Source organism: Hipposideros armiger, unplaced genomic scaffold (assembly GCF_001890085.2).
Source record: "Hipposideros armiger isolate ML-2016 unplaced genomic scaffold, ASM189008v1 scaffold_1146, whole genome shotgun sequence".
Lineage (NCBI taxonomy): Eukaryota > Metazoa > Chordata > Mammalia > Chiroptera > Hipposideridae > Hipposideros > Hipposideros armiger.
In genome coordinates, this window is record NW_017732496.1 from 157,658 (window position 1) to 181,345 (window position 23,688).

At 54.1% G+C, this 23,688-nt stretch overlaps 4 protein-coding genes across 5 annotated transcripts in view; 3 read left to right on the forward strand and 1 right to left on the reverse strand.

Annotated features, from left to right (window-relative positions):
• Positions 1–6,615, forward strand: part of DCHS1 (dachsous cadherin-related 1) — a 20,383-nt gene extending 13,768 nt beyond the window's left edge. Inside the window, exons 13-20 of the mRNA XM_019632483.1 lie at positions 338–1,216; positions 1,337–1,450; positions 1,618–1,829; positions 1,919–2,073; positions 2,238–2,368; positions 2,484–2,767; positions 3,090–3,228; positions 3,547–6,615. Coding sequence (XP_019488028.1) covers positions 338–1,216; positions 1,337–1,450; positions 1,618–1,829; positions 1,919–2,073; positions 2,238–2,368; positions 2,484–2,767; positions 3,090–3,228; positions 3,547–6,158 — 4,526 coding nt within the window. The 3' untranslated portion in view covers positions 6,159–6,615. The remainder of the gene's footprint in view (positions 1–337; positions 1,217–1,336; positions 1,451–1,617; positions 1,830–1,918; positions 2,074–2,237; positions 2,369–2,483; positions 2,768–3,089; positions 3,229–3,546) is intronic.
• Positions 6,616–7,981: 1,366 nt separating this feature from the next.
• On the forward strand, positions 7,982–15,214 carry TPP1 (tripeptidyl peptidase 1). Its single transcript, XM_019632479.1, has 13 exons — positions 7,982–8,076; positions 8,193–8,264; positions 8,519–8,658; positions 10,256–10,406; positions 10,612–10,739; positions 10,881–11,059; positions 11,218–11,416; positions 11,564–11,752; positions 11,968–12,037; positions 12,475–12,595; positions 12,676–12,834; positions 12,999–13,124; positions 13,252–15,214. The coding sequence occupies exons 1-13, from the start codon at positions 8,033–8,035 to the stop codon at positions 13,390–13,392; spliced, it is 1,719 nt and encodes a 572-aa protein (XP_019488024.1). The 5' UTR covers positions 7,982–8,032; the 3' UTR covers positions 13,393–15,214.
• A 103-nt stretch (positions 15,215–15,317) lies between these two features.
• TAF10 (TATA-box binding protein associated factor 10) lies at positions 15,318–17,149 on the forward strand. Its single transcript, XM_019632482.1, has 5 exons — positions 15,318–15,993; positions 16,134–16,288; positions 16,541–16,605; positions 16,692–16,806; positions 16,983–17,149. Exons 1-5 carry the CDS (start codon positions 15,762–15,764, stop codon positions 17,070–17,072), a joined length of 657 nt encoding a protein of 218 aa, XP_019488027.1. The 5' UTR covers positions 15,318–15,761; the 3' UTR covers positions 17,073–17,149.
• Positions 17,122–23,665, reverse strand: ILK (integrin linked kinase). 2 transcript variants are annotated; one of them, XM_019632481.1, is made up of 13 exons: positions 23,564–23,665; positions 23,020–23,154; positions 19,801–19,966; positions 19,509–19,604; positions 19,213–19,309; positions 19,030–19,113; positions 18,843–18,928; positions 18,593–18,702; positions 18,359–18,486; positions 18,151–18,272; positions 17,952–18,051; positions 17,710–17,840; positions 17,122–17,534 (listed from the first exon to the last, which is right to left on the reverse strand). In XM_019632481.1, exons 2-13 carry the CDS (start codon positions 23,106–23,108, stop codon positions 17,385–17,387), a joined length of 1,359 nt encoding a protein of 452 aa, XP_019488026.1. In that variant the 5' UTR covers positions 23,109–23,154; positions 23,564–23,665; the 3' UTR covers positions 17,122–17,384. The 2 variants fall into 2 exon arrangements, with proteins under 2 accessions (XP_019488026.1, XP_019488025.1); XM_019632480.1 differs by having other exon boundaries at positions 23,020–23,200.
• Between the last annotated feature and the right edge of the window lie 23 nt (positions 23,666–23,688).

Consider the following 23,688-nt stretch of genomic DNA (forward strand, 5'->3'; position numbering starts at 1 on the left):
GCCGGCGACGCATGGCAGCCCAGCTCCAGGTTGAGCTGTTGTTCAGCATCTTAGCTGTGGAGGACAGTGTCACTTGCCCTCAATGTGGGATTCGAACCGGGGCGCTCTGGCATCCCAAACCAGTTCTTAACCATCACGCCACTCGGCCGGCCCCTTCTTCTTCTGTGTTTCTCTTAGTTTCTCTGCCTTTCACCCAGTTTCTCTCTCTCCCTCTCATCCCCTTCTTCTCTCTCTCCCAGTCCTTCACTCTTTCCCATTCTTTGCCGTTGCCTGTAAGTCAGCCCCACTTCCATGGGCTGACACATGTATGTTTATGTGTGCATGCCCTTCTCTGCAGATGGGGACCCATCAGGAGCCTTTGTTCTGGATCTAGCCTCTGGGGAGTTTGGCACCATGAGGCCACTAGACCGGGAGGTGGAGCCAGCATTCCAGCTGCGGATAGAGGCCCGGGATGGAGGCCAGCCAGCTCTCAGTGCTACTTTGCTTGTGACAGTGACAGTGCTGGATGCCAATGACCATGCCCCAGCCTTTCCTATGCCTGCCTACTCTGTGGAGGTGCCTGAGGATGCGCCTGCAGGGACCCTCCTGCTGCAGCTACAGGCTCATGACCCTGATGCTGGGGCCAATGGCCATGTGACCTACTACCTGGGTGCTGGTGCAGCAGGAACCTTCCTGCTGGAACCCAGCTCTGGGGAATTGCGCACAGCCACAGCCCTAGACAGAGAGCAGTGTCCCAGCTATGCCTTTTCCGTGAGTGCAGTGGATGGTGCAGCTGCTGGGCCCCTGAGCACCACTGTGCCTGTCACCATCACAGTGCGTGACGTCAATGACCACGCACCCACCTTCCCTACCAGTCCCCTGAGGCTGCGCCTGCCCCGCCCAGGCCCCAGCCTCGGCACCCCGACCCTGCCTTTGGCCACTCTGCGAGCTGAAGACCGTGACACTGGTGCCAATGCCTCCATCCTCTACCGGCTGGCAGGCACACCACCGCCTGGCACCACTGTGGATTCTTACACTGGTGAAATCCGTGTGGCCCGTTCCCCTGTAGCCCTGGGCCCCCAGGATCGTGTCCTCTTCATCGTGGCCACCGACCTTGGCCGTCCCGCTCGCTCTGCTACCGGCGTAGTCATTGTTGGGCTACAGGGAGAGTCTGAACGTGGACCCCGCTTTCCCCGGGCTAGTAGTGAAGCTGTGCTCCGTGAAAATGCACCCCCAGGTGTGTCCCCAACCATGTCTCTCAGTCTTGTATCTCTGCATGGGCTGGGGTTACTCACTAAAAATCCCAAACTCCCTCAGCCTAGTGCTCACAGCCCAACCAATACCATCCTCTCTGCAGGAACCCCCATTGCCTCCCCCAAGGCTGTCCACGCAGGGGGCTCAAATGGACTGATCACCTACAGCATTCTCAGTGGGAATGAGAAAGGGACATTTGCCATCCAGCCTAGCACAGGTAAGGGTCAGGAGCAGAGGGCTCTGTGAGGGGACAGGCTCCTGGGGGAGCTACCCTTTGGGCCCAAGGAGGCTCTGGTCGGGGAGGGGCTGCCCTTGAGAAAGAGGCCTCAGAGGGGGAGACTCCAGGGCAAGAAGGGACTGTCTGTGATGAATCCCACCTCCCAGGAGCCATCACAGTTCGCTCGGCTGAGGGGCTGGACTTTGAGGCAAGCCCACGGCTACGACTGGTGCTGCAGGCGGAGAGCGGAGGAGCCTTTGCCTTCTCCGTACTGACTCTAACCCTGCAAGATGCCAATGACAATGCTCCCCGCTTCTTGCGGCCCCACTACGTGGCCTTCCTGCCTGAGTCCAGGCCCTTGGAAGGGCCCCTGCTGCAGGTATGGGATGTGATGGGAAGATGGGGGGGCATGGCTGGTCAGACTTGACTGTGCCCAGGTCAGTGCCAGCAGCCTCCTGTTCCCACCAGGTGGAGGCAGATGACCTGGATCAAGGCCCCAGTGGACAGATCTCCTACAGCCTGGCTGCATCCCAGCCAGCACGGGGATTATTCCATGTAGACCCAGCCACAGGCACTATCACTACCACAGCCATCCTGGACCGTGAGATCTGGGCCGAAACACGGTAAGCCTTGGCTCTGTAGACCCTGGGACCCCATCCAGTTTCAAGCTTTACCTTGACTCTCCCTCAATCCCTCCGCCACATCCTGAGTCTTCCTAGCCCTGCCCAGGGTTCTCCCTTATCCCCGGGCTCCTGCCCCTGATTGTGCTCCCCCTGATTGTGTCCAGGCTGGTACTGATGGCCACAGACAGAGGAAGCCCAGCCCTAGTGGGCTCAGCTACCCTGACAGTGATGGTCATCGACACCAATGACAATCGCCCCACCATTCCCCAGCCCTGGGAGCTCCGAGTGTCCGAAGGTGAGGGCTGGGTAAAATGAGAGGTACAAAGGGTGGTAGGGTGGCACTGTTCCACACTCTGGGGCTCCAGAGGTGTCTGGGACCATGTCAGACACATTTGTCCCGTGTATTGCAGATGCACTATTGGGCTCAGAGATTGCACAGGTCACAGGGAATGACGTGGACTCTGGGCCGGTGCTGTGGTACGTGCTAAGCTCGTCTGGGCCCCAGGATCCCTTCAGTGTAGGCCGCTATGGGGGCCGCGTCTCCCTCACAGGCCCCCTGGACTTCGAGCAGCGTGACCGCTACCACCTGCAGCTGCTGGCTCATGATGGGCCTCACGAGGGCCATGCCAACCTCACAGTGCTCGTGGAGGACGTCAATGACAATGCACCTGCCTTCTCACAGAGCCTCTACCAGGTACTGATGCCCCTGGATATCCGTATACCTGGGCCCAGGGCTGTTCATGTTGGAGAGAAGTGAGGAGGCCAGAAGTCAGAGGTGGGCTGGACCTTAGAACTGACCTAGGGATGGCACTCTGGGGATGGGATATCCAACTAAATCAGCCTTGCAAGTCTTGGGAACTGTATCCAGGTTCTTTGTCCTGTGCCCAGAAATGGGGGGAGGTGGGCAATTCAAATTCTAAGGTGTATGGGCTCCAAGCTGGAATGGATGCCAAGCAGGGCTCATGGGACTGGGCAGCAGGGCGGCAGGGCCATAAACATTTGTCCTCATGCCTCAGGTGACGCTGCTTGAGCACACCCCCCCAGGCAGTGCCATTCTCTCCATCTCTGCCACTGACCGGGACTCGGGTGCCAATGGTCACATCTCCTACCACCTGGCTTCCCCTGCCGAGGGCTTCAGTGTTGACCCCAACAACGGTGCGTCCTTCATGGGATCTGACCCTTTGTGGTGTTGGGCCATATTTTGACCTCATTCCTAGAATTTCTTGCCCGAACTCTTAACTCCTGGATCTCTAACCCAGGGAGTACATTTTCCCCCCTTTGTCTCTATTTAAGCCCTGTCCTGGCTGCATGTCTAGAAGCTGTTCCTTGGAAGCGATCCCATAATCTCCCAGCACACAGGCCTTCACTGGCGTCTGAGTTCTGAGGCCATTTCCTTAAGCCCGGAAGGGTCACTTCTGCTCACCCACAACCTCTACTGAATGCATGTTTCTCTCCATTCCCTTCTCATCTCAGGGACCTTGTTCACGACAGTGGGAACAGTGGCCTTGGGCCATGAGGGGCCAGGAGTGATGGACGTGGTGCTGGAAGCACGAGACCATGGGATGCCAGGCCGGGCAGCACGAGCCACAGTGCATGTGCAGCTGCAGGACCAGAACGACCACACCCCGAGCTTCACGTTGCCACATTACCGCGTAGCTGTGGCTGAGGACCTGCCCCCTGGTTCCACCCTGCTCACCCTGGAGGCCACAGATGCCGACGGAAGCCGCACCCATGCCACCGTGGACTACAGCATCGTCAGTGGCAACCGGGGCCGAGTCTTCCAGCTGGAACCCCGGCTTGCTGAAGCCGGGGAGAGTGGTGGACTAGGCCCCCGGGCACTGGGCTGCTTGGTGTTGCTTGAACCTCTAGACTTTGAAAGCCTAACCCAGTACAATCTAACTGTGGCTGCAGCTGACCGGGGACAGCCACCTCGAAGCTCAGCTGTGCCGGTCACTGTCACTGTCCTGGACGTCAATGACAACCCACCTGTGTTCACCCGAGCATCCTACCACGTGGCAGTACCTGAGGACACACCTGTTGGGGCTGAGCTCCTGCATGTGGAGGCCTCTGATGCTGACCCAGGCCCTCATGGCCTCGTGCGTTTCACCCTCAGCTCAGGTGACCCTTCGGGGCTCTTTGAGCTGGATGAGAGCTCGGGCATCCTGCGACTGGCCCGCCCCTTGGATTGTGAGACCCAGGCTAGGCATCAGCTTGTAGTTCAGGCTGCCGACCCTGCGGGGTCACACTTTGCTCTGGCACCAGTGACCATTGAGGTCCAGGATGTGAATGACCACGGCCCAGCCTTCCCACTGAGCTTGCTCAGCACCAGTCTGGCGGAGAACCAGCCTCCAGGCACTCTTGTGACCACTCTGCATGCGATTGATGGGGACGCAGGGGCTTTCGGGAGGCTCCGCTACAGCCTGTTGGAGGCCGGGCCAGGGCCTGAGGGACGCGAGGTATTTACACTGAACAGCTCAACAGGGGAGTTGCGGGCACGAGTAGCCTTTGACTATGAGCACACAGGAAGCTTCCAGCTGCTGGTGGGCGCTGCCGATGCTGGGAATCTCTCAGCTTCAGTCACTGTGTCGGTGCTGGTGACTGGCGAGGATGAGTATGACCCAGTATTCCTGGCTCCAGCTTTCCACTTCCAAGTGCCAGAAGGTGCCCGGCGTGGCCATAGCCTGGGTCATGTGCAGGCCACCGACGAGGATGGAGGTGCCGACGGCCTGGTGCTCTATTCCCTTGCCACCTCTTCCCCCTACTTTGGTATCAACCAGACTACAGGTGCCCTGTACCTGCGGGTGGACAGTCGGGCACCAGGCAGTGGAACAGGCCCCTCTGAGGGTGGGGGCCGGACCCGGCGTGAAGCACCACGGGAGCTGAGGCTGGAGGTGGTGGCACGGGGGCCTCTGCCTGGTTCCCGGAGCGCCACAGTGCCCGTGACCGTGGATATCACCCACACTGCGCTGGGCCTGGCACCTGACCTCAACCTGTTATTGGTGGGGGCTGTGGCAGCATCCCTGGGAGTGGTGGTGGTGCTTGCACTGGCAGCCCTGGTCCTAGGGCTGGTGCGGGCCCGAAGCCGCAAGGCGGAGGCAGCACCTGGCCCAATGTCCCAGGCAACACCCCTGGCCAGTGGCTCCCTACAGAAACTGGGCCGAGAGCCACCCAGCCCACCACCCTCAGAGCACCTCTATCACCAGACTCTCCCAAGCTATGGCGGGCCGGGAGCTGGAGGTCCCTACCCCCGGGGCGGCTCCCTGGACCCTTCACATTCAAGCGGCCGGGGCTCAGCAGAGGCTGCAGAGGATGACGAGATCCGCATGATCAACGAGTTCCCCCGTGTGGCCAGTGTGGCCTCCTCCCTGGCTGCCCGTGGCCCCGACTCGGGCATCCAGCAGGATGCAGATGGACTAAGTGACACATCCTGTGAGCCACCTGCCCCTGACACCTGGTATAAGGGGCGCAAGGCAGGGCTGCTGCTGCCAGGTGCAGGAGCCACTCTGTACCGAGAAGAGGGCCCCCCAGCCACTGCCACGGCCTTCCTGGGGGGCTGTGGCCTGAGCCCTGCACCCACTGGGGACTATGGCTTCCCAGCAGATGGCAAGCCATGTGTTGCAGGTGCACTGACAGCCATTGTGGCTGGCGAGGAGGAGCTCCGTGGCAGCTATAACTGGGACTACCTGCTGAGCTGGTGCCCCCAGTTCCAGCCACTTGCCAGCGTCTTCACAGAGATTGCCCGACTCAAGGATGAAGCTCGGCCATGTCCCCCCGCTCCCCGTATCGACCCACCACCCCTCATCACTGCCGTGGCCCACCCAGGAGCCAAGTCTGTACCCCCAAAACCAGCCAGCACGGCTGCAACCCGGGCCATCTTCCCACCAGCCTCTCACCGCTCCCCCATCAGCCATGAAGGCTCCTTGTCCTCAGCTGCCATGTCCCCCAGCTTCTCACCCTCACTGTCTCCTCTGGCTGCTCGCTCACCTGTTGTCTCACCATTTGGGGTGGCCCAGGGCCCCTCAGCCTCAGCACTCAGCGCAGAGTCCGGCCTGGAGCCACCCGACGACACGGAGCTGCACATCTAGCTGTGGCCCAGGCTGGGCCCCGACCTGGGATGCGCACAGTGTCCCCAATGCAGGCCCCATCTGAGCCTGCCCTGGGCAGCCTCGGACCATGATTGGCCACAGGGGAGACCAGCTCCCCATCCCAAACTCCTCCAGTGGGGACAGGTCCCACGTCTCACCACAGCCCCGTGAGCACCAGCACCACAGAGGTCCTGTTGGGCACTGACCTGTGGCCAGGTCCAATATGGGGAGAAACATGAAGGAGGCAGCAGCCCTGGGTTCTCCTCAGTAAGGGCTTCCTGCCCTGTGCCAGCACCCTGAGATGGAGCTGAGACTTTATTTATTGGGGGGTAGGGGGATGGGGGAGGTCCTCCAACCTGTTTGGGCCCAGCTCCTTTGGGTTCCACTGACGCCCCTGCCCCTGCCCAGAACCAAGTGCCAATTCTCACTCTGGAGCCTTAATAAACTGCAGTTTGTATCCAGCGTCCGGCTCTGTTCTGTGGGGGCCAGACGGAGGGTGATTGGAAGGTACCTGTACATTGTGGACACCTCAGGAGGTGTGGAAGGGTGGTGGACTTAGGCGCATCTAGGGTAGAGATGGCACTGGGAGCCATCTCTCTGCAATCCACCTTTCCCTCTAACACGGGCACGAGGCCAAGGAGAAGACAGTGACCTAGAGAGAGATTGGGTGGGTGGGGCGGGATCTTAGGGATGACCAGCTCTAGGCCTAAGGGTCTTCAAGGAGGTGGGAGTGGATATAGTGTTGTAAGGCAAAACCAAACTAAGTTTACGTGTTAAAGCAGACAACGAAAGTAGGGGCCAAATTAGGAGTCTTTATTGTTGAGCCGGGGACTGCGAGGAGGCTAGTGTCTCTAAATACCTCGCAGCCCAGAAGGGAAGTTAAGCAGGGTTTATAAAGGCAAAAACCGCAAGGGTACATTGAGGCAGAGAATTCCACTGAGTTATACAGAAACTGTGAAGTACAAAGGAGGAAGTCCTAAGGGTGGGACTCGACTCTATTGGAAAGTCCCATCAAGGCAGGGTAAACCGAGGCAAAGCATAATTACAGAAGTTGAAACAGCAAGGTTATAATTTCACATTCTATTATTCGCACACATATGAATTCTGAGAACAGTCACTGATTCCAGGTAGCTAAGCTAAGGTTGGGAGTAGGGATTCTTGTTAGGGCAGATGTCCAACCTAAGTATAGTATTATCATAGAAGCTAAAACAGCAGGGTTATGTAAAGGTTATTTTATAAGTGTGTGACTACCGAGAAAATATTTAAGCTATAGCTGGGTACATTTGGTTATTGTGGCTGAGCAGAGGTGAGAACAGGAATGGGGTGGGGTCAGAAGTCTGTTAAAAATGGGAACGGAAACTACTGGGCCTTTTAGAGGAACTACTGGGCTTGGGGCTTCTAGCAGGGCTTTTAGAGGAGGGGTCCTTGTTTCAATAGGAGCAGTCAAGTGGTTTATGTGTTTTTCTTGGGGGCACTATATATTTACATGTAAAAGGAGCTCACATTTGTTGAGCCTTTGCCATCAGGCTCACTGGCTGAACGATTTTCCTGCTTTGTCTGTAAATTTTCACTGCAATCCTATGAGACAGAGCACTTTTAATGTAACAGTCTATTCTAAATGAAGAAACCTGGGCTCCAATAGGCTAGGCAACTTTCCTGATATACAGCTAGGAAGAACCCGGGTCCGTGGGCCTCCAGGCCCCTGTCTCAAGCCCCGCTACACTCTGTGGTGAGTCCTGACCTAGTCCATAGTTACAGAGGGAGATTCTGAGCGGCATTCAGGACCGCCCACTTGAGGGAGGAGCCAGCACCGGCACTAGTTTCTAGGCGGAAGGGTGGTAGTGGTGGAATATAGGGCTCATGTGATCTGTCACATGACAGCAGATGTTCGGAAAGACGGCATGGGACTCCCAGTCAGGTGAGAAGTTAGAGGATCCTGGGAGAAGGGGATCATGTTGGAGGGAGTACATATTGGAGGGTTGGGGACACAATGACAGTCCAACTCCCGCTGAAACCCACTTGCCGCCCCTGCAGCCTCCTAGGGCTCCTAGCCCTTATCATTGCCGGCAAATGCAGTTACAGCCCGGAGCCAGATCAGCAGCTGACGTGAGTTGATTTAACGCTGACAACCCCCTTTCCCATGCCCTGTCCAGTTCCCACTGTCCTGGTTCTAGTCTCCCTCACTGCCTTACCAGCTCCTAGTACCCACTCCATAGTCTCATCTTCAGGTTCCCAGGCTGTGAGCCATATCTGCTTCTGGGATCCTACTCCAGGTCTCGGCCCCTGATCCTGAACCCTCCATGATTACTATTTCCCCTCACAACCCTGACAAAGGCCGTTCCTGATCTCTGACCCTGCAGGCTGCCCCCAGGCTGGGTGTCCCTGGGCCGAGTGGACCCTGAGGAAGAGCTGAGTCTCACCTTTGCCCTGAGACAGCAGAACCTGGAAAGGCTGTCCGAGCTGGTGCAGGCTGTGTCGGATCCCAGCTCTCCTCGCTACGGTGCCTGTCGGTACTGGGGGGTGGGATGTGGGATGCACTGGAGGGACATAGGGCTGGGCTGAGCTGAGCCTGGGACCACACAGATCATCAGGGTCATGCTCACGGTGCCTGTCAAGGGGGTGACATAGGGCAGATGAATGGTAGTGGCTCTTACTAAAGTTTCTGAATAAAAAAGTGAACTGGAGCTAAACTGTCCCAAACTAACTTATTTCCACCCCAAAACTTTCCACCTGTGTTCATCAGGCTAGAAACCTAAAAGTGGATATGGTGAAAAACACAGCACAGGCTTTGTGATCAGATCTGGATTCACATTATAATTCTACTGGTTACCAGCTACCAGACAAATGGGGAAGTAGCATCTAGTACGGATGCTCCTTGACTTACAATGGAGTTACAGTCCGATAAACGCATCGTAAGTTGAAAATATTGTCAAAAGTGCATTTAATACACCTAACCTACTGAACACCATAACTTAGCCTAGCCTACCTTATATTGCTCAGAACGCAATATCCAAAAACACTGGCAACACAGTACACTTTAGAGTACCAGTTGTTTATACCCTTGCGATTGTGTGCCTGACTGGGACCTGCGGCTCGCTGCCAATGCCCAGCATCATAAGACAGTATCATACCACATATCGCTATCCTGGGAAATGATAAAAATTCAAAATTCGAAGTATGGTTTCTACAGAATGCATATTGGTCTTGCACCACCATAAAGTTGAAAAATCGTAAGTCGGGGACTGTCTGTACATCTAGGTGCTCATCAACTCAAATTCCTCCCCTACCCTCAAGTCAACTCCCATTTCCTCCTCCATTCAGACACTGAGGCTGCCAGTTCTAACTCTGAAATAGCCGTTGTAGTAGTCTACTTCTCACCATCCCTTGTTGCCACCAGTTCAGTTGTTTATTCTCTCACCGGCTGCTGCCCAGCCCCCTGACTATCTCTTCCTCTCTACCCCAAACCCCACTCTTTTCCCCACTCTGCTCCAAAACAGTCAATGTTTTGCTCCTATGGTCAAACTGGATTGTGTCCTTCCCCTGCTTGAAGCCCTTTCATGGTGAGGGGAGGAGTGGTGTGTGCTAAGGGGGTGCCTTCAGATGCATCTGGTAGGCAGGTACTAGTATGCTTGACTCCATGCAGGAAAACAGTGACTCGCCATCAGGTTAAGCCTAAAATTAACAGGTATGAAAATTGGAACTAAATTAAATGCCATCTTATAATTAGCTCCAAAAGCTTTGAAAACTTTCATTGGAGATAAATTTAAAATGGACAGTTTTAATTTATGAACCTCATTTGTTTTTCATGATCATGGCAGTCTGTGCATGCTGTGGTGCAGCATTTGCAACCCAGTAGCCTTTAGGGTAAATCCATATTCCTGGCCCTGGCATTCCAGGTCTCTGCAGCCTTTTCCCCTGACCCCCAAATATAAGCTGCACCTGCACGGCCTGCCTTTTTTTGCTAGAAAGTTCCCACTCATCCCTTGTGACCCTGCTCCAGGCTCCCTGGGAAATCCCAATGTCTCCTGACTGAGGCCCAAAAAGGGCAACTTGGAAAAGCAATGAATGAAGACAAGAGCCTCTACGAATCCCTGCAGGAAAATACCTGACCCTGGAGGATGTGGCGGAACTGGTCCAGCCATCACCACTGACCCTCCACACGGTCCAAAAATGGCTCTTGGCAGCTGGAGCCCGGAACTGCCACTCAGTGACCACACAGGACTTTCTGACCTGCTGGATAAGTGTCCGGTGAGAGGGGATGATTGCCCCAGGGAGGGTTCCAATCGGCCTTTCAGGGAGACCAGTCGCCTCAATGGGAGGGAACTGAGAGCTTGCTAGGGGCTGTGGGTGAGAGCTAAAGCATGGGAGATGACAACTAACTGCCCGCTGATGCTCAGGCAGCCTCTGCTCTGTTCCATGCTTTCTGACCTCTGTTCTTTGATCTGACCTTCAGACAGGCAGAGCTGCTGCTCTCTGGGGCTGAATTTCATCGCTATGTGGGGGGGCCAGCAGAGACCCATGTTGTAAGATCCCCACGTCCCTACCAGCTTCCGAAGGCCTTGGCCACCCATGTGGACTTTGGTAACACCCGGTGGGGCTGGTGGGGTTGGGGCAGGCAAAGCCAGGGACTGCCGTATAGATGCCATGGGGGAGGTTGGAGGGGATAAGCAGAAAAGTGGGGGTTGGAGTCTAAAAGATCTCAAACCTGACCTTTCCCCACAGTGGGGGGGCTGCACCGCTTTCCCCCCACATCATCCTTGAGGCAACGCCCTGAGCCACAAGTGGCAGGGGCTGTTGGCTTGCACCTGGGGGTGACCCCATCCGTGATCCGTGAGCGATACAACTTGACAGCACAAGATGTGGGCTCTGGAACAACCAACAACAGCCAAGCCTGTGCCCAGGTGAGCCATGGAGGAGCCCCAGGGTCCTTGCAGCCCACCCAGGGAGCCTGAACAGCCTGGGGTGTTCTTTTATCCCCAATACTGGGACAGTATCTCCTCCCCTAACCCTTGGGGCTACATCCTCTGACCCATGATATCTGCTCTGACTCCTGCTATAGTTCCTGGAGCAGTATTTCCATGACTCAGACCTGGCTGAATTCATGCGCCTCTTTGGTGGGAACTTTGCGCACCAGGCCTCAGTAGCCCGTGTGGTTGGACAACAGGGCTGGGGCCGGGCTGGGATCGAGGCCAGTCTAGATGTGCAATACTTGATGAGTGCTGGTGCCAACATCTCCACCTGGGTCTACAGTAGCCCAGGTACTGCCCAAGGGACTGGTTGGTGGGGAGAGGGGTAGGGGTGAGTGTTGAACTTTGCTCTCCTAAGAGAATCCCGTGAGTTAGAGGGAAGTCCTAACAACCCCCCAAATGACTGCCCTTGTGCCCTTCTCCCCACAAAAAATCCAGGCCGGCACGAGTCACAGGAGCCCTTCCTGCAGTGGCTCCTGCTACTCAGTAATGAGTCAGCCCTGCCACCTGTGCATACTGTGAGCTACGGAGATGACGAGGATTCCCTCAGCGACATCTACATCCAGCGGGTCAACACCGAGTTTATGAAGGCTGCTGCTCGGGGTCTTACCCTACTCTTTGCGTCAGGTGACCTCCTATTATAAACGTAAACCCCACCACCTCCCATCTACCCAACCTGAGAGCTTTGACCCTACAGTGACCCCCAAATCTGAATTTAACAGGGACTACTGACCTGACCTGCCTTTATCAGTAATGCCTAACATTTGAATTTCCTGTCATACAAACCTACATAGAAAGCTCTGACAAATTAATCTGAGTGCTAAACTTGGTCTCTCTCCCAGGTGACAGTGGAGCTGGGTGTTGGTCTATCTCTGGAAGACACCAGTTCCGTCCCAGCTTCCCTGCCTCCAGGTAAACACCCCTACCCACCACAAATCTGGGACCACCAACCTTTCATCTGTGACTTCTTGTTCTAGATAGAGCCTGTGCCTTGACCCGATCAGGTGCTCCTGTGGCTCAGCCTCAGCTTTACCACCCTGGTTGCTGTCCTCCCCTCATCCTGTAGGTCCCAGGCCCCAAGTGTCCTGAGTAGGACACAGCTCCTAGGGTGCCTCTTTCTTAGTCCCCAGGCATTTTTGCAGAAGATTTGGTGGGTGTTCTGTACGGAAAATGTGCAGTCACCTCAGGCCATGCCTTGAGGGCTCAAAACCTCTTGGTCATCCCCATGTGCATGCTTCCCCACAGATTCCAGACCCTCCAGCAAGACCCAGGCCATACTCACCCATCCCCACACATTTTGGAGGTCCCCTTGAGGCCCCTATAATCCGCATGCTGTCTTCTGCCCTCAGCCCCTATGTCACCACGGTGGGAGGCACATCCTTCCAGAATCCTTTCCGAGTCACAAGTGAGATTGTTGACTACATCAGTGGTGGCGGCTTCAGCAATGTGTTCCCACGCCCTTCGTACCAGGTATGTGTAGATGGATGGAGGTGAGGAAGGGTGGGACTCCTCAGTTCAGGAGACAATCCTCACTCAACAATGCCTTTCAGGAGGAAGCTGTAGCCCAGTTCCTGAGCTCCAGCCCCCACTTGCCACCATCCAGTTACTTCAATGCCAGTGGCCGTGCCTACCCAGATGTGGCTGCACTCTCTGATGGCTATTGGGTGGTCAGCAACCGTGTGCCCATTCCATGGGTGTCTGGCACCTCGGTGAGATCCGCCTGGCTCCAAACATTTAGGAGCTACTGTCAGCTTCTACCCCCAAGACCTTGCACCCAGAACCCCTGACTCCTCAGGGACCTTTGATCCTTTCAAACATCCTTCCACGTAAGGCCAGTCACTCTGAACCCCTAACTTCTACTTGCATCTTCCAGGCCTCTACTCCGGTGTTTGGAGGGCTTCTGTCCCTGATAAATGAACACAGAATCCTCAGTGGCCACCCCCCTCTTGGCTTTCTCAACCCGAGGCTCTACCAGCAGCGTGGGGCAGGACTCTTTGATGTGAGTGTGGAAGGGATGGGTGTGGACATTTTCGTAAGAGCATAGGATGTGAATACAGGGCATGGGGGGTGTAGTCTGTTAGTACTGGTACCAGCAGGCCCAGATCTGATGTTCACCTTCTCCCTAGGTCACCCGTGGCTGCCATGAGTCCTGTCTGAATGAAGAGGTGCAGGGACAGGGTTTCTGTTCTGGCCTTGGCTGGGATCCTGTGACAGGCTGGGGAACACCCAACTTCCCAGCTCTGCTGAAGTCATTAATCAACCCCTGACCCTTTCCTGCTGGGAGAGTGGGCCTGTCTCCTGCCCCATAGCTTGTGGTTTGTTTCCTCATTCTGCACTATTGAAAATCCTGCTGAACCCTCACCTGTTGACTACTGAGAGCTTATCCCCCTAACCTTGAAGTGTTATGAGCGTGACATGACTCCCAGCCCTAACCCTGCTCCATCATACTCAGGTCTCCCTACCCCTGCCTCAGGTTTCTCTATAGATGCTATAACCAGTGCTGTTTGGGTGCATCCCCCAACCCACCCACCCCCATTTCTTCTTTCTCTGCAACCAGGCTTTTTCAAAGGGTTGTCTACACTGTCTGTGTACACAATTATACTTCATGTTTGCTCCTCAATTTATCACAATGAGACTTCTGCTCTCACTCTTGTACTTTCCTCCACTGACACTAAAAAACAATGGCCTCCCTGCTGCTTCCTCCAGGGCACACTCCCCGATTTTTGCTTTATGGCCCTCTTTCATAGTTGCCCACTCCCTCTCTTTCCTTAGCTTCCAGGGTTTAACTTCTCCTCTAACCATCCCCTCTTCCTTCTTTTTTTCTGCTTCCTCACTGAATGTTGGTGTACTTCATTGCTCCATCCTCAGTCTTTTGCTCTCTTCACTCTACCTATTGTACCTGGAAAAAATCAATCAGGATTGGCATCCACAGCCATCATCATCTCACTAAATCAGACTTTCTATCCAACAGATTGATACTTCAAAAGCAAGATATGTGATACTCAACACTTATCTCTCTCCTGATCTCAATCTGTTCTCATTTCTTTTTGGTAAATGATACTATGCTTTTTCCAACCAAGCCAGAAACCTGGGTATCATTGTAAACTCATTTCCTTCATCACCGCCCCCCACCTTCAATTAACAAGTCCTATTTACTTACCTCTTAAATATATCTTTATCAATCCACAGTCCTGCCAATTATATTTCTTGCGTACATCTAGAACTCATCTACTTCTCTCCATCTCAACTGCTACAGTAGCTTAGAGCCGTATTCTCTCTCCTCTGAATTGTCAGAGACCCTTGCAAAAAAATGACCTTATTTCTTACCCTTCCCTAAACCGTCTTCCAGAGTAAAATGAAAATCCCATCAGGTCATTTATTTAAGACCCTTCAAAGATTATCTGGTAAAGTTCAGGCTTTTTATCATGACTCACAAACCTGATTCCTTCCTTGCTTTTTGTTCCTGAGTAACAAATTGTTTATCCTCCCCTGCTTTCCTCCCATTACATTCTTCCACTTTTGCTCAAGATATTCTGTGCCCTTAACAACCCCTAGCCCCCCTTTGCTTGGTTGATTTCCAGGATTCTTTCCAGACTCAGCTCAGAAGCCATTAGATTCTCTTGTGAACCTTTGGCTCCCTGCTAGTTGATTTTGGTATAACACAAAAAACTAGATTTTTGAAACCAAACCTGTTTGATTTTGTTTCTCATATGGACTAGGGAAGAGCCTTAGGCCAGTAAGTTGATCTCCCTGAGCCTTTTCCTCATTTGTTAAGTGGGAATGTCGATACCTGCCTCTCATAATAATCAGTGATATGGAATGAATGGAACAATGGTGATGAGTGAGTGCCTGACACACAGAAGTAGGCAGCAGGTGTCAGTTCGCTTTGTCCCTTGCACTGCACACCGTGTCTACCTCTAGTATTGTAACTCCCACATAGTACTGAAATTGCCAGTTGACCTGTTTGCTTCCTTTCCAAGACAGTTGGTGCCTAGAGGACTAGAGTCTTGTTTTACTTAACTTTGTATTCCAAGGTCCTAGCTCAGGATTGGCAAATAGGAATTAAATAAATGTTTGCTACATTGAAAACCTCTTGCCCTCGCTGTGATTTTGCATGTTTTTTTACTCAGGCTGAAATACCTCCCTCAGCATCTACAGCAGCATTGTGCGCTCTCCTGCAGCCTTCACTGCTCCGGGCAGCTGGCGGGGAGAGGGGCGCTTTCCACCTCCACTACGAACCTTTAAAAGGCTGAATAAGGGAATTAGAAAGGATGCAGACTGGCAGGTGGTCGAACCGTGTCGGGCCAATGAGCCCAAAGAAAGGTCTTTAGGTGGCAGGCTGAAAGAGGATCCCAGATCCGCAGAAGAGGGTCCTCGACGTTCCAGGGTTCCCAGCCCGGCGGAACCACCTACGAGTACCGCGCGGTGGGAGGTGGAACGTCCGCGGCCAGCGCAGTTCTCCAAGGCTTGGTCTCCGCCAACTGGCTGGCTTACAAGCAACCAGGAGGAGGGAAGTTTAGGCGAGAGGGCGATCATGGCGTGGGAGGGGCTAGCGCGAGGCTGACGTCACTCTGGTGTGTGCGTAACGTGAGCGGAAGCGGAAGCGGCTCGGTTCGCCGCCTCTCCCACCGGCTACATGAGCTGCAGCGGCTCCGGCGCGGACCCCGAGGCGGCGCCAGCCTCCGCCGCCTCGGCCCCAGGCCCGGCCCCCGCGGTCTCGGCCCCCGCCGCGCTGCCCGCCGGCACCGCTGCGGAAAATAAGGCCAGCCCCGCGGGGACAGCAGGAGGGCCTGGGGCTGGAGCTGCGGCAGGGGGCACGGGACCCGTGGCAGCGCGGGCCGGGGAGCCGGCCGAGAGACGCGGGGCGGGTGAGGGCCGGGACGGGTGAGGGCGAGGGCAGCGTGCTGCGCTGGTCCCATCGGCGGGGGCGGGCAGAGAGTATAAGGCAGACCTGGCTGGGGCCCTGCGCCTTGCACCTCCGTGTCTCAGTTTGCTGGTTCTCCTCCAGCTGCGGTGTCGGCCGGCGGCGCGGCGCCCCCGGAGGGGGCCATGTCTAACGGGGTTTATGTGTTGCCGAGTGCGGCCAACGGAGACGTGAAGCCGGTGGTGTCCAGCACGCCTCTGGTGGACTTTCTGATGCAGCTGGAGGATTACACGCCTACGGTGGGCTCCCTGCCAGAACAAGGCTATTGGCCCGCTGTCTCGCCAACTTTCCGCCACACCACCTGGATTTCCAATGTCCTCTTCTTGTAGCCCCCCTCCTCCCCCATCTAACTCTTGGGACTTGTCCCCTCTGCCCACCCAAACTGGAAGCTTCCCGATAGTGTCCGGCCTGACCTCCGTTTCCCTCGCCTTCTCATCCTAGCCCAGCAGTGCATAGGGCTTACACTAATAGCTGTCTAATTGATTTCTCAGATTCCAGATGCAGTTACTGGTTACTACCTGAACCGCGCTGGCTTTGAGGCCTCGGACCCCCGCATGTGAGTAAATTCTGGGCAGGTTAGAGTGTTTGGTGGTGTGGATTTGCTGTGCAGCTCCTAATGTGGTTTTTTTTCCCCCCCTCTAGAATTCGGCTCATCTCCCTAGCTGCCCAAAAATTCATCTCAGATATTGCTAATGATGCACTACAGCACTGCAAAATGAAGGGCACAGCCTCTGGCAGCTCCCGAAGCAAGAGCAAGGTGTGAGGGGAGACTCATTGAATCAGTAGTTACCTCCCAGCAGTGGAGGCTTAATTTGTCCTGAAACCCCTTTGGGGAGAAAGCCCTAGGGGAGGTGAAAGACCTATTCAGGGTCACCCGCCTGGGATTAAAGTTGGGGATTCGTGTTCAGCTGGTGCTCTTCGCTCTTCCCTCAGGACCGCAAGTACACTCTAACCATGGAGGACTTGACCCCTGCCCTCAGCGAGTATGGCATCAACGTGAAGAAGCCGCACTACTTCACCTGAGCCATCCAGTCTAAATGTACTTGTTTGTCCCCTTGTCCCCACACCAGCCTGTTTTCATAATAAACTTTATTGTGACAGGCAGGGCTGATCCCTCCCATGCTGGGAGACACCGTGTGGCAAGTGACAAAGCTCTGAGCCCAGCCCCTTTTGGGGCCACAGTGGTAGGGATGGGGGCAGGGGATGGGCCCCATGGCTGGGGTAGTACCATGACTGGAGGCAGGGGAGGCAACCAGAGGCCTGCTGCTTTGGGGGAAACGTACTCCCCTAACAGTGTCCCCACACCTCTGGAGTTTAGGCAAGGACTTTCCAGTCCTACTTGTCCTGCATCTTCTCCAGGATAGGCACAATCATGTCAAACTTGGGCCGCTTAGCAGGGTCCTCATTCATGCAGATCTTCATGAGCTTACACACATGGGGGGAAATGCCTGGTGGGATGGTAGGCCGAAGGCCTTCGAGTGCCACCTGTAAACGCAGGGAAAAACACGGCGGGCCTTAGAACTTGAATCTCATGTAGGAAGCGGCCTCTAGCCCTCAGGACAGGATTACTGAACAAAGGTGGGAAGAGTCTGGTCCCACTACAATTATTGTCACGACCATCACCATCCCCTACCACAAGTATATACAGTTGTGCTCTCACCTTCATTCCAATCTCCATGTTGGAGAGGTCAGCAAAGGGTACTTCCCGTGTCACCAGTTCCCATAGAAGCACTGCAAAACTCCACATGTCTGCCGAGCGTCTGTTTGTATCTTCAGGCTTCTTCTGCAAAGCTGAAGGGACAGGGTTTATCTGTTCCAGCTGCCTGTTCTGTCCTTTCTCTGCCCCCTTCCATTTTTACTGAGCTGGCCCTTCTCTACCTCCAACATGATGCCCTCACTCACCTTCAGGGGCCACCCAGGCAGGTGCATACATGCGCCCAGGGCATTGGAAGGAAAACTTGACGTCAGCCATGCTGATTCGGGCAGTCATGTCCTCATCAATCTGAGAAGATAGATATGTGAAAGGAGGTAAGTCCTATTTTACAATAGATAGGGAAAGGTTTTCTGGGGGCCTGGGCCAGGAGTGAAGTTGTGAGCTCACCATTACACTACGGCTATTGAGTGCATGTCGTGGGATGAGGGGCTCTAGTGTATGTAGAAAGGCCATGCCCCTTGCCATGTCCAGTGCAAACTTCACAGCCTGGCTCTGGTCCACGACAAAATCTAGGAAAGGAGGCAGGAGTCCAAAAGCTTGGCGAGGCCCACACACCCTTGCCCCACTTGAGTGAGATTCAGCATCCCCTACTCACTGGTGCCTTCGTGTAGTACATTGTACAGGGATCCGTATGGCATCCAGTGTGTGATGAGGGTGGGGTGAGGAGCAGGTGGAGCCTGACAGAAACCCAGCACTGGGAGCACATTTGGATGCGAGAAAATCCTGGGAGAGAAAGAGAGTGTCCCTGGCTGAGACCCAGTGTCAAACATCTCAGGTGTCAGTGAGGTTTCCTTGGAAGCAGCAGCTTCCAGCTTAGGCCTCGCCCCACCTGAGCCGGGGACACTCCTCGTTGAAGTCCCTGCTCTTCCTCGTGCTCCAGTCTCGAACCTTCAGCACTTTGACGACGATGTCATTGCCCTGCCAGCGGCCCTTCCACAGCTGAGGGACAGGTAAGGGTTAGGAGGCTTTAACTAAGGCCACCACTTCCATGCCCACCAACTGGAGAAGAAACTTAAAACAGGTACAGACAGGTCATTTGGGGGGTTTGGGGAGGGAGGGGCGCGAATGGCAGGGGTCACCTCTCCAGAGTGATTCTCGTTTAGCTTTGCCAGGAAGTTGAGCTGTTTGAAGTCAATGCCAGAGTGTTTGTTCAGAGTCCCATTTCCTGAAAGCGGGGGCAGGTCAGGTACCCAGCTTCCCCCAAACTCAGCCCCAGGAGCCCAGGATTACTCCTTGTTACCACCCCTCCCCTCACAACTGACTCACTGGGCCGAGTGCGGGTGGTCCCCTTCCAGAATGTGTCCTTGTATGGTATACGGTTGAGATTCTGGCCCATCTTCTCTGCCCGCTCTGGGAAAGAAAGACAAAGAGTCTTGGCCTCAGCTGTGGTATGGGAGAGAGAGGTGGGGACAAGAAAAGATGACACAAGCTGGGCAGTGGGAGACAGACCTCGGAGCAGTTCTCTCAGGGGTGCCTTGGCTTTGTCCACGGGCATCTCTCCATACTTGTTGCAGATGCTGACAAGGGCTCCATTAGCCACCAAGTCCTGAAATAAAAAGGTGGTTGTGATGAGGGTCCCTGCTACCTCCCTGGCAGTCACAACCAACCATGAACGCAGATGCAGTATACGCCCCGTGTCATACACTTGGCAGTGCTCACAGGATGAGTTGAGGATTCCAGAATCTCCCACTGAGGCTCAGACATTGCTTCCCACCCATCCCAGGGCTCAGGGCGTGAGTACTCACCTCTGCCACCTGATCTTGACCCCAGAAACAGGCATAGTGCAGGGGCACATTCCCATGCTCATTCACTGCATTGATGTCGGCTTTGTACTGCAGCAGCTGGTCCCCAGGGCCAGACAGACAGAAGAGGCAGAAGGCACAGTCAGTCCCGAATGAAAGATGAGTATTGAGGCATGTGAGGAGGGAGAAGAAAGAGGACCCATGCTTTCTACAGTATGTTATAGTGCCTGTGACTGCCTTGCAGGCAGGTACATGATGTGATCAGTAGGGGACTGAGGGAGGGAATTGTGCATACCTTCTGTACAATATCACGGTGTCCATGACTGGCCGCCAGGTGTAGGGGGGTATCATCCCCTCGGTTCATCACATTGATTCGTGCCCCCCGCATGATCAGCATCTCAACCACAGCAGAGCGGCCTTCTCGGCAGGCCCAGTGCAAGGGGGAGAAGCCATGATCATCCCTTTGAAGGAAGGGGCAATGATCATTGATCTGGAGGTGGGATGGGGGCTAAGGCTTTGGTACAGGAAAAATCGATAGTTCCTCTGCATACTCGCCCTGGGAAACCTTACCTCTCCAGGACTTTGAGTCTCATTCATGCCAGCAAATCCCAAAGCTGTCCAATTCAGACCTTCCCCTGAGCTTCAAACCCAACCAACCACCACTTGCAATCCCAGCAAGTCCATATGATTCACTGTCTTTACTACCGTCTCCCACCAGCCTTTTTTCCCTGGCACGCCCTATCTCATTAAATGGTAGCATTCTTTATCTGGTTTCCTTTCTACCCCTTTTGCAACATCTGTTGGTCCTTTCTGTTTTGCACTGCATCTTGTACATCCCCCTACTATAGTACTTATTACACTGGATTGTAAAACTCTGTTAATGGGCTGTCTTGCCTATTAGATACTAAGGCTGAGAAAATAGATTGACAGCAGGTGTTCAGTGCATGTTGGGGTGGGGTGGGGGCAGGTCTTGGAGAAGGAAGGCCACAACTCATGGGAGAGGTAGCAAGTTTACTGATAGGCTCTGGTACTGAAATTAAAATCTAAAAATGGAATGGAATTAAAATGATGTTTTGGAAGGGTTTATAATGAAAAGGAGACATGCTTTAGGTAAGTCATTACTGTTGACGCAGATATCAAACCACCACATAAAACAGGATTCCTCTACTCAAGCAATCCTGGGCACAGAAAACAGAAAATAATAATGGCTTTAGAAAGAAAACTGCCTGCCTTTTTTCTTTTCCAAAGGACATGCATTTTTTCAAGTAAAAAGTGTACAAAAAAACCCAAAACAACTGGGTGGGAGCTGGGCCTGATGGACAGCCTGGGGCCATAAAAGGAAATTCCCTCCAGTCCCAGGATGCAGATCCAAGGGGCGGAGCAAGGGGCGGTCCGCGGTCTGGGCAGGCTGCCTCCGGATGCCTTAGTGCTGTGGTCACTTCCCGTGTGGGGGCTCTAGGCCAGGCCTGGAGCTGATCAGGGGTCTGGCCACCCAGATGCCCCCACAGCTGATGGAGGGTGGGGGGCGTGGCCTTTAACTTAATGATTTCCCACCATAGCTGCTAGTCATTTGTACACAGACAGCCAAAAGCTTTCCTGGGAGGTGGGGATCCTCCCCCTCTCCAAAGCAACCACCCCCTGCTTATCTGTCAGTTTTGTCTACTAGCTTTTTAATTTGTGCCCTGGCTTATCAGCTTCCTGCAGTCTATGGCACCAGAGTAGGCCAGAGCCGGAGGGCAAAAGTTTGGGCATAAGGATTCTGCCCACTGTCAGGCTGCTTGTCACCTCAGGGCCTAGACCTTAATCTCAAAGAGACCTGCATGGAATTCACCTGTACCTTATATCCAGCATAGAGGCAGCTTGGGCCCCCAAAGCCTATCCCCTCAAAACACCAAAGCCTTCCAGTTTCATTAATGCCACTCCTTCACTTTTGGGCAGCAGAGTCTTCCTAGATGCCAGGCCCACTGGAAAACTTCGCTTAAGTCTTTATAACCCCACCAACAAAATAGTAATAGTGCTCACTGTCATTATCAGAACACCCTCTGAGGAATTAAGTGACTGTGAATTACAAGAAGTAGTGTAGAGCCTAATGGGAAGTAATGAAGCCTGGATAAAGATGACAGGTGAGCCTTACCTCTCAAACCTAAAAACTAAACTCTGCCAACCTTAAAAAATAAAATTTAAATTAAAATCCACCACCGAGTCAACATCACTTTATTTCCTCATCTCCCACCCATCCTGTCACAAGACCACCACCTTTACGGCAGGCATGAAGTCTGATTTCCAGTTTCTAGCACCCAGCACAGATGTTTAGTATAGATCCTTAAATGAAAGAACCCAGTGTAATCTGGATTGTTCATCTATTTTCCTGTGAAACAGCCCTCACAGAGATCATCAAGTATATTATTAATTGTAAATTAAATAGTTACTTCAAAGTGCTTAAGTTCTTTGACCTCTCAGCAGCCTATACTACTGTTGACCACACCCCCTGCCCCCCCTTCATTGAAACACTCACTAAGCTTTACTAACATATTTTCCTGTTTCCTTCAACCTCCAGTTGCTCCTTTTAGGTCTTGCAGGCTTTTCATCCCCTCTCCTCACAACCATGTCTTCAGGTATCTATAAGCTAATATCTCCCAAATCTGTGTCTCCAAGTCAGGTCTCTCTCCTAAAATCCAAATCTGCATAACCAACAACCTACTCAACATTTTCACCTCACTGTATTGTCACTTTAACATGTCTAGAATGGAAGAACTCATCATCCTTCAGTCTTGTCCATCTCAGTAAAAGGAACCACCATCTACCCGAGTGCCCAAGCCAGAACCCTGGTCACCATCTTTGATGTACCTTTTACGTTCCGCGGTTCCCACACCGAGTCTTACCAATTCTTTATCCCAAAGATTTCAGGAACCTGACCTTCATTTTCCACCTGCCTGCATTCTAGTCCAAGCCATCACCACTTCTGGGAATGGACTAGGCAATTGCCTGTCTTCACATTGCCACCTACTCTTCACAAAGCATCCAAGATGACACTTAACAAAAGGACAGTCTCATCATGATATAGCTTTAAACCTTTGTTCTTAGAAAAAAGATACAGCCTAAAGATCCTCGCATGATCTGGCTGACCTTTGCAGACCTTTCCAGTCTCCTGTCGTTCTCCACTTGTATCCAATGCTTCAGGCCACAAAAGCCCACAAGAGGTCTATCCTCCAGCCATATGGACTCTGGAAAATGTCTGGGCACTCTCTGTTCTGTTTTGCTTCCTAACCCATACAGTTCACTGAAGCTGGAAAGCTGTCTGCAGCCTCTGCCTATAAAACTCTTATTTAGCAGTCAAGATTCAGCTCAAACACAGCTTCCTCTGTGGAGACCCTCCGCCCTCGCCACAGGCTGTGCTTGGCACTCATAACACGGGATACGAAAGTCATCAGCCCCTACCAGGCATGAACACCCCACATCACGTAGAGGCGCATGTCTTTGCCCTTCCTCTCACCCACCAGCCACCTCAGCTCACCCCTGGTTGAGGTCGTTCTCCGTGTTGTCCAGCCACAGACGAACGGCAACCGCGTTGCCCTCCCGGCACTGAGTGAAAATGTCGTCCATAGCAGCGTCCCGGCGCTGAGTCCCCTAGATTAGGGAAGCCTGGGGACTGCGAAGGGATCCAGGGTACGGGGGTGAGCCCCAAGGTTTGTTCCCTGCAGCAGAGAAGTGTCTGTGTTGGGAATGGAAGTCTGGGTGCTGCGTCCCCAACTAGTAGAGGTCTGGGAAGGAGTTCGGGGCAGGGGGAATGTTCCCCAACTGTGTACCCTGTGCGCGAGGTAGGGGTGATTAGTAGGTAGCATTCCTTGAAGGGATGTATGAGAACAAGCACAGGAACCAGCCCGCTAACAGAGCTGGGGGAGGGGGAAAGCTCAGGCGCCCCGTACCCTGCGGGAGGAAATCAGGGGTCCTTCCCCCGAGGGACCCTCGTTCCTGACTCGGAACTTGGGCGGACTGACGGGTGACGGGCTGGCAGGGCTCGTGCCTTGGGGAGGGGGCACGGGTGTTCCCTCACTCACCGGGACTCGGGCTGGAGGAGCCTTCTCCGGGGAACTCCGGTCTGGCCGCGCCCGCCGCCCGGCCCCGCCCCTGGCCCTCTCCGGCCAGCGCGGGCCTCGGTCTGTCCCTCCCTCCCGCCCTCCCT

Excerpts from the sequence above, each read along its gene's own strand:
- ILK (XM_019632481.1), bottom strand. The coding sequence starts at position 23,108 with ATGGACGACATTTTCACTCAGTGCCGGGAGGGCAACGCGGTTGCCGTT. Across the intron at positions 19,967-23,019 it reads GAGAACGACCTCAACCAGGG|GGATGATCATGGCTTCTCCC; the intron begins GTGAGCTGAGGT and ends CTTCCTTCAAAG. Across the intron at positions 18,487-18,592 it reads GAGGAGTGTCCCCGGCTCAG|GATTTTCTCGCATCCAAATG; the intron begins GTGGGGCGAGGC and ends TTTCTCTCCCAG.
- TAF10 (XM_019632482.1), top strand. The coding sequence starts at position 15,762 with ATGAGCTGCAGCGGCTCCGGCGCGGACCCCGAGGCGGCGCCAGCCTCC. Across the intron at positions 16,289-16,540 it reads TGGAGGATTACACGCCTACG|ATTCCAGATGCAGTTACTGG; the intron begins GTGGGCTCCCTG and ends TTGATTTCTCAG. Across the intron at positions 16,606-16,691 it reads GAGGCCTCGGACCCCCGCAT|AATTCGGCTCATCTCCCTAG; the intron begins GTGAGTAAATTC and ends CCCCCCCTCTAG.
- TPP1 (XM_019632479.1), top strand. The coding sequence starts at position 8,033 with ATGACAGCAGATGTTCGGAAAGACGGCATGGGACTCCCAGTCAG. Across the intron at positions 11,417-11,563 it reads CTGGGTCTACAGTAGCCCAG|GCCGGCACGAGTCACAGGAG; the intron begins GTACTGCCCAAG and ends CAAAAAATCCAG. Across the intron at positions 12,596-12,675 it reads TCCCACGCCCTTCGTACCAG|GAGGAAGCTGTAGCCCAGTT; the intron begins GTATGTGTAGAT and ends AATGCCTTTCAG.